This window comes from Megalops cyprinoides, chromosome 5 (genome assembly GCF_013368585.1).
Source record: "Megalops cyprinoides isolate fMegCyp1 chromosome 5, fMegCyp1.pri, whole genome shotgun sequence".
NCBI lineage: Eukaryota > Metazoa > Chordata > Actinopteri > Elopiformes > Megalopidae > Megalops > Megalops cyprinoides.
In genome coordinates, this window is record NC_050587.1 from 26,811,264 (window position 1) to 26,823,172 (window position 11,909).

An 11,909-nucleotide genomic window follows, 5' to 3' on the forward strand; every position below is an offset into this window, starting at 1 on the left:
GGGGCTCCAGAGAGTTGGAGTCAAAGCTTACATAACCATCCTGATCATGAGGGTATCAGTGCCATGCTTTGTTAGAGACATAATCATATGTAATTACATTATTATTTGTCCTTTTTATATGTTTTTAAGCAGAATGCTTAACACAGTGCATGACAGGACATGTAGCAACCCAGGATTGAGCAACCTTCCTCCAGCCCTTCCCTTTGGTTCCCCATCCCACCCAAGGAACATAACAAGAGAAACATAAGCAGATACAACTATTAAATATCAAAGCAAACACAGACTGTCCTGTGACCAACATTGACACTTTAGCCTGAACCTGATCATCTGATAATGAACTGTGATCGTCACAAATGGAGAAGTATGACTCTGACAACACAGAGTAGCTACTAAGAGTGCATCTGAGAATGTGGGCATTCAGTGTCGCCATGATGTAAGCAGGAAGCAAAACGCTTAACCAAACTTTTTTCGTTTTCAACTTCTCTGAAACAAGCCAGCAGAGTTTTCCTTAGAGAAAACGAGAGTTGAATTATAGAGCTCTCATTAAAAAGAAATAAATACAACTCCAAAGGGAAAGCAAGGTTGATTATTTGTGTCAAAGTGGAGGCCAGATGGGAATAATATATAAAAAAACAAAGAACAGATCTGAAACAGATGTGTGTAACATTGTGACAGAATCATAATATTGGAATTCAAATTCTATTTTAAGTATCCTGAGTAGAATAAAATAAGCTCTTTGACTTTTATGTCATACAAACACATGTCACAGAAATAACTGGGCACTGTATAGACCATATGTCAGGTATTATGCCAATATTGCTGCTAGCCAAAACTATCGAATATGCTCCCAGAAGTGTTTCTTTATGTACGTGATGTGGGACTGTCTTCCAGGTCATGTCTTTTGAAGAAAAGTCACAGTAACTTAGAGGAAGAGCCCCTTTGACCCAACTGGCCTGTGGTTGTGTGGAGGCTTTTCATTATAAACCAATGAATAGCAATGAAAAAACTTGCCCAGCTGGCTTAATAGTTGCAAAGAAATTAATAAGGGTACCTCCACACAGATTCTGTTGACCTGAATGGAAGTACAAACAGTATAAATGATCTAGGTTGTACTTTAATCATTTTTTTCCAGCTGTGTGTAACACAGTAAAGCTCTGAAATGATACCAGGATGGGAATGGCATTGTTGGGGTAAAGAAATGCATGGTTATACATATGCTGTATGTGACATATTGTCAACATACAACATACAAACAAAATATATAAAATAATACACTTATCTTGAATGAAAAAGTTCATTATAAAAATAAACTCTTTGAGAGAATTAATAATGAATGAATCCACCAACGGCAGGAAGATTGGCCCACTTTGTCACAAAAAAATATCTTTATTGGAAATATGGATATTCTAACCCTGGGTTTAATTATGTCGAGAAGTTTGAATTATGCGCATATCATGAACAACTGATGTCAAAGGTCAAAGGTGGCTTTATTTTTAACCATTTCCTTATGTAGAATGTGGCAGTAGCTGTGTCTGATGGTGCTTCATTTGCACACACAGCAGGTCATGACCTGGGGTATAAAAAAGATAAAGTGTCATAAATTAAAGCTGTACCTTTATTCTTACAACCTGAGCTGGCCTGTGGGACAAAATAAATTAAAAAAAAACAAGTGAATGCCATACTGCCCTTTGAATGACTGGATCCCAAGAGTCTTTATTGCTTTACCCTTATCCAGTATTGCTTACATTGCTTTACCTGGAGGGGTTCTGCCTTGTTGTCAGGCTGTGCCCCCAGGGTCTGTCTCTAATCAAAGGTAGACTGTTTGATGAATTTTACAGATAACCAGCACCAATTTATGACTGTGAAAATTGTGGGTCCCTCCACAGCAAAGACAGGGACAGCTTCAAGTACATATCAGAGAAAAACTGAGCTCAGTGTTTAGCTGTGTCCAAATGCCACTCTTCTTTGCTTTCTGGAAGTTCTAATGAGCCTCAGTTGCTCACAGACAGAACCGGTAATGAGGGTTCCACAGCTGTCATGATTTACAACCAAGGAGCCAAAGATTCTGATCCTGCTAGCAGTCTCTGGCTGTACCTGTGTGCTGCTGGGCTTCAACAGGAAGGTAGTGTAGATAATTAACCAAATAATCTGAAACTATCTTCACCTCTCTAACAGTATTCACATACCACAAATCATGGAGGCTGAACCACTCATCTCATGTGATATTTTTCTGTGTCAGTTCTCTGTATCATAATATATGTATTTATGCACATTGTTTGTGACAAACAGTCTCTTTGCACCCCGCTATATTGTTATTTTTCAGAAATATATATTTTTCTTATCTTATTTAAGAATTACCATATTTGCTGTAACAAATGTTATATTTATATTTGAATTAATCAATGTCTAAATGCCTTTTTTGCACAGCTCTGTACATCAGATGTGCGTAAAAGCACTGTTTTTTGGGTTGTGTCCCTAATGTCTACCACGTGCCTAGCAAGGCCTTTGAACATATGCTTGTGCTCCATACATTTTCTTTGCATTTTCATCATAACTTTGTTCATCCCTTGACAGCTGTAACATGTCCAAAAGGGCAAAATCCAGGTGACAGACGGTTGAATTTCTCAGATCTTTTCTTTCTTTCCTTCTGAAACACAGGTTTCTGGAACTGTGTCAAACTGACACAAGGAAAAGTTTAAAATCCTTCCCTCTACATTAACATTTAAGGAATGAATAAAAGGATAGCATTCCTTTACTACAAGTCATCTTGTCAAATCTTAAATGAGTTGCTAGCATTGTTGATATTATAACAAAACATTCATTTAACATAGTATTAATGAAGTATCGTAATTTATTGTCATCACAAACACCCTCTCCATATCATGTCATCAGAAAGTTACAGCTATTGATATAAGTTACTTAGACAACATTTAGTTACATCATATGAATATGACAAATCAGGACACTGTTATGTTGCCAAAGCCAAAATAAAGGATGCTGAGAACACTAAAACAACAGAGGAATATGAGCTTCCCTTTCCTTCTCATTTTGTCTCCTCTGTAATGAAGCCTAGCGTCAATTTCCCCTTTGAATTGTTTTGTCTCAGTGCCAAAGATCTGCTTCCATTCAAGAATCTGGTTGCAACAGAAGTGCCCTGTTTGGTGAAGTCCAGTCTAGTCCAGACCAGTCCATGTAAATGAAAACATCCTCCAGCTGCTTAGCATTTGTTTTACTGGGTCAACTCCTCAAAAGTAGTTAGGAAGTAAAGTCACATTGAACTCACCTACATTTGAGGGGTTAACCCATCTGACACTGAAGTTAATGAATTATGTCAGTGTTTCCCTGCATGAAGAAACCTTTAAAGGGGCTAATGGTGACTAGGAGAGTAATTGTAACTGTGTTTATACTAAAATAAATACTAAACAACTAAACATTTTTACTAAACAATGTATTCTGTCTGTCTGTTTCTTTATGTTCTCCATTTGATATTTCTGCAGGTTATCACAGAATAGGTGACTTTACCAGTGAATGCACTATAGGCTTATAGGTTTCATAAACCCAGTTTCCTGTTGGGTACGTCTTAGCAATAAGGTGGTTATGAAATGCTAATATGAAACAGTAATCTCTTTCAGAACAAAGCTACTTCAATAGGTGTTGTGTATTCCTGGTTCCCTTGCAACCAAATTCTGCAACTAACTTTATTTTACATTATGTCACCTTGCTTACCTTTATCTGAAGGCTGAATACATCTATGGCACAAAGCACAACACACAAAGGTTCAGCAATCATTTTTAGCAGGGCAACACAGTTTTAAAGTCAGTCATAAAGCAGATAACTCTACTTGGCTGCTGATCCCTCTTCCACTGCATTGTTGATTTTAATCTTTATATGAGTCATTTTACCTTAATCTTGATTTTGGTCATTTTACTGTTAATGCCTTCACCATGTGAATAGGGTGTCCTTTGTGTATGCGATAAGGAGTAGGCCTCATAATCTAAAGATTTCTAGTTTAGGTAACCTCTCTGCAGTGCAGCACAGATAAAGACCCTTTATCATTGCCAAGCGTACAATCCAATTAATTATGCTTTATTACTTTATTTAACATTTTTATCGATTGCACTGAAAATTAGTAAGGCATATTAAGGCTTTTAATATTCATAACATGACCTATGATTTTACATTTTAAATAACACCTGCTGCTGGTACATTTTAGAATTAAGTATCAGATATCCCTCATACCTTTAAAAACTCTACTAGACTAGAATAAACTAACTAGCTATGCCCTGTGTTGCTCCAAATCATCTGTTTCCTGTTACTATGAACTCAAAACCTCAGGTGAATATGCTGTTGTGCTTTGAAACATCTTACCTAGAACAATAACAGACTAACAGGTCTGACTAATTCTGTTTTCTAACTCTCAAGATTGAAAAGTTGTTAATGCTATAGTGATACTCTCTTTTGTAATACCCTTGTTGAGCATTTCATGACATTTCTATAGTAGACAGTTTAATAAACCAGAATAACTTTCAGAGTACGAATATAAGCTTTAATTAATAAGCTTTAATCTCAGTTAACCACCCACATTCCACTATTTAATTTATGAGCACATCCACTTGATGCTCTTCAGGAAGTGGCTCGTAACGATGTCTTAAAAAACACATTTTTAATGATTTACAACTTATTTACATTTAACTGGAGAAAATGTGCAACTGTGTGTAAATGCAATTACATTACCATTTTAAATCTTAGCAACATGGTATACAGAGCACTGAATAAAATGATGCGGAAATAATTTTTAACTAGTATATAAAGTCTGCTTACAATCTCATTTACAAACATTTGCATAGACATTTCAACTTGAAAAAGCAACATATTCAAAAATTTGTTTCCACTCAATATCAGACACAGATGATTCAAACATTACTTTCCTTTGCTTTCTCTGACTTCCACTGGCATGTCACATAGATGTTATTGTTATCAAAATTTTCCGTTAAATCCCAAACAGCTTTGCTGCTGTGCCCTTTTAATACCTCTATAAAAAGGGAACATTCACATCTAGATAAAAAAACAGATCTTCAGGGTCACCTGGGAGTGGTACAGCTAGTGCTATAGTATAGATTATAGGATTATATTATATCTGTGGTGGAGATTTGATTAATCCAATTCTTCTCAAGTTTTGATAAAGTATCTGAAAGTAAAACACAGAGGAAATGTTTATCTTTCTCAAGGATATCTCAGGTAAACATCCATTAAAAAGCTGATTGATAAATACTTTGTGTGTCAAACTGAAGACGTTCCCTGGTTTATGCTCATTCATTTATTTATTGCAGCAAACCATCCCAGGTGCCTCTGAAGCTCTGAGCTTAAACATTTTAAGTTTTGAGTCTGTTTTTATTGAAATGACACTCCAGCCTTAGTCCTCAGATCTGTGGTAGAGGTACCTCTCTTCACCCAAATCCTCATATCCATGGAAACTGCTGCTGGTGTCCTCAGGGCAGTGGATTCCAAGGGTTTTTTGCAGCTTTTGCTCCTGCTGCCGCAGCTCCATGGAGTCCACAAGGTCATAAATGTTGGCCAGGGACCACATAGGGGAGGGGAACCAGGCTTTAACGTCCCCGTCTTTCCCCACCACCAGCATATTGAAGTACTCCCGATTGATCTTCAGGTGGCCCCTCAGCCCATTCACCATGTCGCCTGAAAGGGGCTCGTTTTCTGACTGGCTCTTACCTGTAGGTGGTTATAAAGAGAGATTAGGCTGAATGATAGACCTTGTAAGACCTAGTATAGAATAAATCTGTGGTAGCAGAAAAACACCAGATCACAGAAGAATTTTTTTTCCTTTTTTTTGTGCTCATCCCCTTGGAACATAGACTTACCATTCAGTGGAAACAACTCCACAGACCCTGAGGCTGTCGAGCCTGCACCTACCAATTTCAACAGTGCAAAATGTCGTATTCCTGTGAAAACAATGTTGAAAATGAATGAGCACTATAGACTGATGAGAGCATGAGAACTTTGTCCTCATACATAGGGTGTTTCATCCAATTCAAGCTGGAAAATCAAAACTCCTAGGCCATGATATGTCATGCATTTTGTTGATAACTGCAGTTGTTCAACATCAGGGACATCTTCACCTTTGTGTATACCCTTACATATTAAAATTCTTTCAATAAGCCTTCAAATGCTTTCAATGTAGTTGATTAGAGTACAACAGTACCACTGTAAGTGTAAACTTAATGCTGACCCATAGGGCAGGACTGTCCATTAAGAGCCTGCAGCTGTTGCTGATAAGAGTAGTCGTCTTCAGATGGAGTGGAAATAATCAAAAGTCTTCTTTTTGACATAAATCTGAGGAGGAAAGGTCAAATAGATATAATCAAAATTAACTATTCCACCAGCCACAACATGTGCGTGCATGCAAATTGATTACAGTACCAGCAAGTCACATTGATCATTTGTTTTGCCTGAACACCCACAAAAACAGTTTGTAACTTCAGACTCATGTCAGGATATATTGCTGTTGTGCTTCACAAAATGCACATGATTTACCATCTGCTATATGCAGGGCACTGTTTCTATTTAATTTCTGCTAATTGTATGTGGGTGGTGGTGTGCTGTAGTGGGGAGTGGGGGGGGGCTCAGGTACAGTACCCATAGTTGCTGGTTTAATTCCCAGGTGGGGCATTGTTGATGCATCTGTGATCACTCTAATTACAGAATTGTAAATACTCAGCTTTATAAATAGATGATATGTAACCTATGAGTGTCAATCTGCATAACAGCATAATGGAATAATAGCATAATGTACTGTATGAGGCTGATCTGAAGCCCAATAATAGCTGACTAATGAACTCAGAAAGTTATCTGTCAAAAGTGCTTTTTGATGCTTGGGATACAACGTAATTAAGTGCAAGTTGCAATGTATACATTTTGTTACATTTTCTTACATCTGTTACATTCTACTTTCACCATTGCAACTATACTATCTTCCAATGCTGAGATCCCATTGCAGGATCTTAACCTAAAGCTATCTGGTGAAAGATCCATATTGGCCCCACTACTACTCCACAATGCAACCCAGACCTGTTCCTTACCTAAGCAGAGAGCTTTCAGCACCACTTTGGTGTTCAGGTTTTGAACATGTCACTGGTTCACTCTTCTCTCTTCTCTTCTCAGGTTGTCTTGATGGGAAGGAGTCAATGTAGTTCCTCAGCACAGAGGAGGCGATGGGTGCCTCAGAAATTCTCTGCAGAAAATGGCATGCGGGACGCATCAGTCTGTGTATGTAGCAGACATTTAGAGGGCTTTTATAATTAAGTCTTGTAAACCTGTAAGCCTGTTAATTATGACCTGACCTACTCTCCTCTATATCCCCAGCAGAATGACCAAATTTGTTACACTGCTATGGGCTCCCGGTCATCGTCAGGCAGATAACATGATAATCATAATTTAATGTACAAGAGTTTTCTGGTGAAAGTCAATGTAAGTATTTGATAATTAAACCCAGGCAAACTCTTTACTTGGGTGTACTCTCAAATGTTTTCCTACATCTGACTAAACACTTTTCCTAGATTTTCTTTCCTCACAATATAATCCTGTGAGCTTTTTGAGATGAGCACAAAAGTGACTTTTAGTAACATGTGACAGCACCACACTCTGTGAATATTCTGTAATGCACTCTGGTTGAGAAAAATATCCTCGGAATGCACACAAAAGGTATTTGACAGATAAATGGCAAAGCCCTCACCTTTGGCTTCAGGTCATAGTCTGTTAGCACTAAGGAGAAAGCCTTGGGGAGCATTCCATATTCTTTGTGGATCTGTGAGATAAGTTCTGGGTCGGTGGATTTATCTGGATCTGAGCCATATGGAGGCTCTGCATCTAAAACAAACACATGACATTTCCAGAATATTGTCAGCCCATGGTTCTGAAAACACTGGCCTTATTTAAAGACGGTTCTTGTGCCATAAAACACCATATGCTGAGAACCCAGACAAAACTCTTAGAACAGCATACAGTACAGACTTTGCTGTTGATTGGCTGCCAATCTCCTTCTATATCAGGATTCTCTTATAAAATGGCATGTTAATGTACCATGCGCTGTGTTTTGTAGTGTTACTCATGTTGCATTTTCCGGCACAATTGTGCATGTCTCTCTCATCTGCAGCACTGTAGCAGGGGATGTGCAAATCTGACCATGTGAACTTTTACCTTCTTAAAATCCAAGGGGATTTGCAGATATTATAAATATTACTAATGTTTATAAATGCTTTTTCAATGTTGTGGAAATTGGACCCTGGAACAATAATTTTGCATATCAGCCAGAGTTGGGGTGAATACTCCAAACTCAGTTCATGATTTGGAAATTTGGAAATTGAAGTTGGAAAGTTTTTTCAACTGCTTCATCTGTGTTACTTGTTCTTTTGCGTCAATACCTCACTTTTTTATATTCATGATTTTACATTGAAATTTTCCTATTGACTATCATGGATCTGGGAATTCTATCACATGCATACTTCACAATAGAACTAGCTCAAAAGCTAGCTAGCACATTAGCTGGCCAAGGTGTAAATTGGCTTTATTTAGCCAGCTAACTAGGCAAAAAATAATTGGCTAGCTGGCTGACCATGTAATGACTTAGGTAGCTTGTGAGTTGGCTAACTACTAACAAGCTGACTGGCTTAAAATGATCTAACTTGTGGACCGATCCACGGAAAGTGCTTGCATATCTATGCAAGACAGTCTCAAATTGAAAATCTCACTCCATCCAGCTGACCTAAACTGGCAGCCCTGATAGCTACTAGCCGCTACCATGCTATGCTTTTTCAAGCCAGCTTAAAGCTTGACCACAAACTTTCTTCTCTAGTTATTATTGAATTCTCAGAAAATCTGTTATGAATTTCATTCAACATCCTCAAAGGTTGTTTATTTCAAGCATGTGACTTTCTGAAATGTGCACTAACATGTATTAATTTGGTACAGAGACAAGCAACGTTGTTCATGGCACACCTGACGTTGCCTTGGAGTTTTGTCCCATTCAAAACCCTGACTAAATGCCTGTTATTTTCAATTCATAAAGAAAGAGAAGATCAACAGAGTTAAGAAGCAGGGTGCCTGATGTTGTGTGCCATAAACAGCAAAAAATAATTAAGCAAATAAAATGAAATGAAATAAAATTTGACTAGAAGCTCACTCTTATGATAGTTGAACTTAAAGGGGGTAAATTACAGTGAGTGACACTGTAGTCACTCTCTGCAGAGTGAAAATGTTTCTGGAATCCAGTGTGGACACAGCAGGTGTAAACAGTAACATACCCAGCTGATAGTGCTGCAAGTAGAGGGTGCCATTGTGTTCTGAGCCTAAGATGGCTACCACAGATACTTTCCTCAGGGCAAGGTCACAGTGGTTCTGCTCATTCTCACTCTTCTGCTGGATGTACTGTGGACTGTTTTCATCAGGAGCTGTGATCACCTGCAGTAGTTAAGATCCAATTCAGAAAACAAAACTAATCAAATGTATACCGATAATGAAATACTCATAAACTAGACTCGCCAGTCTTATTTAATGCTAAACTGAATTCAAAGTCATCCTAATAAAGTAGTATATTTGTTTTTCTCCAGTGCAGCTGGAATCAGTTATATGCGCAAATACCTTCATGTTATTGTTAACGTAAACACAGAAAAAGGAATGATTGCCAAAAAAGTATAGAAGTGCTACACTACCCAAAGGCTTACCATAAGTCTTCTTTTTCCTTGGAATTTCTCTAGAAATGCTTTCAGAATTTTTTTCTCTTTTTCATTTGCATCTCGTTGGGACTTCTTTCCTCCCCCTTTCCCCTTCTTTTTCTTCCCATCCTTCTTCTTGCCCTTGCCTTTCTTTTTGGACTTGGATTTACTGGAGCCGTTGGAGTCTTCTTCACCTTTGTCCCCACTGGAATTTGCACCACTTCTCCTTTCCTCCACCTCAGTAGCAGGATCTTGTTTGTTATCCTGCCCCCCTTCGCTTACAGAGGCGCTGTCTACATTCTCCACAGTGGTTTTCTTTCCAGCGTTTTCTCCACTTGACCTGGGGTCAGCTCTATCAGTGGATGAGATCTGTGTTCCTTTGGGACCTGCAGATGCCTTGCGGATTACAAACCTGGAACGTCCGCTCAGAATGTCCTGCACCTTGTTCCTCAGGGCAGCCTTTTTGTCCATGGGCTTGCGCTGCTTAGGGACCGATGTGAAATTCCCCTGCCTCAGAGGACTGAAGGTTGTTTTCTTCGTGGAACCCTGTTTCCGCGCCACCACTCTTTTTTTGAGAACTTTGCACCTCTCTTTGGAACCCTTCCTGGTCATCTTCTCCAGTTTGCGCATAGGCAGCTGGTCAATTATCTCCAGGACAGCCTCTACCCGAACTGGGTAGGGGAAACGCTCACCAACCTTGAGGTTCTTCTTGAGGATGAGCATGGAAAAGACATCCTCGAGCTGCAGGTAGTGCAGGAGCTTGGTGACCATATCACTGTCAATGGCCTCCTCAGTGGCCTCACCCTGGAACGTGGGCCGACGGATTTTTCCCTCCATCATGGCATTCTGGATGATGGTCACAATAAGGGTGTCCCTTTCAGCAAGGCGACAGCTCAGCCCCTCAGACTCCATATCCTGAATCTGCTTCTCCATCATGCGCAGGTAATTGTCAGTGTATGAAGGGGCTGTGATCACCCACAGGCGGTTTTTCCCAGCAAATTCTGCCAGGAAGTCCAGCTCTGGGGCGATGCTGGCCTCTAGAACCTCAAGCTTTCTGTCAATCTGTGAATCCACCTCTGCAGGGGGTGAAAGGTCCATTTTGCCAGCCAGGCCGAGCTGTGACCTAGACTGGTGAGGGCGCTCCAGCTGCCGGGCCACTGACAGAGCCACCGGGCTCCACAGTGTAAGCAGGAGCAGGAGACTCCATGGTACCCTGGGCATCCTTAGCTGACCAATCCCCCCAGTGCCCACAGGGAAAGTAGCCTGACCGCCGGGAGCCACAAGTGCTGCCTTTCGTTGTTGGAGTCAGAGTGAAAGTGATGGGGGAGGAGACGAATAGAAGAAACTTCTACGTGAGGCTCTGGTTCACATTACTCTTAAACCTTGCTGCAGGAATCTCCTGGAATTTTTTTTTCCGCTTCAAAGAGGGCTTGTGCATTGCATGTGTGCCGGCTCTTCTTCGGACTGCTCTTAATCTGTCGAAGGGTGAGTTACAGCAGGATACTACAGCAACAAAGAAAGAGGAGGTGGGGGGTATGGGGGGTGGGACTACGAAACCTGACTCCCCCTCACCCCCAAAAACTATGAAGAGATTGTAAAGAGGGACCTCCTGCAACACCGTAACAAAACAACCACTTTTCTTCTTTTATCTATTGAAAAGTGACATTGTACACATTGAACTATATTTACTCTGTAGTACTGCATTATAAAAGTGGAGAATGTGCATTTCTTATGTATTAACCAAATGCTCTTGTTAATGAACTAACACATGGGTTCACCAAGCTTTCAAATATTTTTTTTCGTATCCAAAATGCTGATGTAAACTGATGTAATCCAACAAAGTGCGGGAATCTGTTATTAGAGAAACCCTCTCAAAACTGTGAAAAAGGTAAGTTGTGTTGTGATCATATGGGTGAAAAATTATGAGAAATTTTCAGTTTCTATTATCTATTCTAAATTCTAAACTTTCAGTTTCTATTATCTAACTTCCAATGAGATTTCACCTTCAGTGTGTGTGTTCTTACAGCAAGTTCCCTGGAGAGAATTTCCTTGCTGAAACTAAATATATTCTTCTAAAGGCAATCCAGAAAAGAATCAGACAACAAAATATTTGTGATGACTGAGGTGTTTAAGACAGAGGTGAAGGGTTTCATTTTTTGGTGTCCTTTGATGGCTGCCACATCT

General features: G+C 39.5%; 1 protein-coding gene across 1 annotated transcript; it reads right to left on the reverse strand.

Annotated features, from left to right (window-relative positions):
• Positions 1 to 5,413: 5,413 nt before the first annotated feature.
• On the reverse strand, positions 5,414 to 10,946 carry ccdc80l2 (coiled-coil domain containing 80 like 2). The gene is made up of 7 exons (XM_036528190.1): positions 9,735 to 10,946; positions 9,315 to 9,471; positions 7,742 to 7,881; positions 7,095 to 7,246; positions 6,245 to 6,348; positions 5,877 to 5,957; positions 5,414 to 5,727 (listed from the first exon to the last, which is right to left on the reverse strand). Exons 1-7 carry the CDS (start codon positions 10,944 to 10,946, stop codon positions 5,414 to 5,416), a joined length of 2,160 nt encoding a protein of 719 aa, XP_036384083.1.
• Positions 10,947 to 11,909: the final 963 nt, after the last annotated feature.

Coding starts and splice junctions, on each gene's coding strand:
- ccdc80l2 (XM_036528190.1), bottom strand. CDS start 10,946: ATGCCCAGGGTACCATGGAGTCTCCTGCTCCTGCTTACACTGTGGAGC. Junction 9,472..9,734: donor AAGGAAAAAGAAGACTTATG/GTAAGCCTTTGG, acceptor TAACTACTGCAG/GTGATCACAGCTCCTGATGA. Junction 6,349..7,094: donor GCTGAAAGCTCTCTGCTTAG/GTAAGGAACAGG, acceptor TTTCCTCCTCAG/ATTTATGTCAAAAAGAAGAC.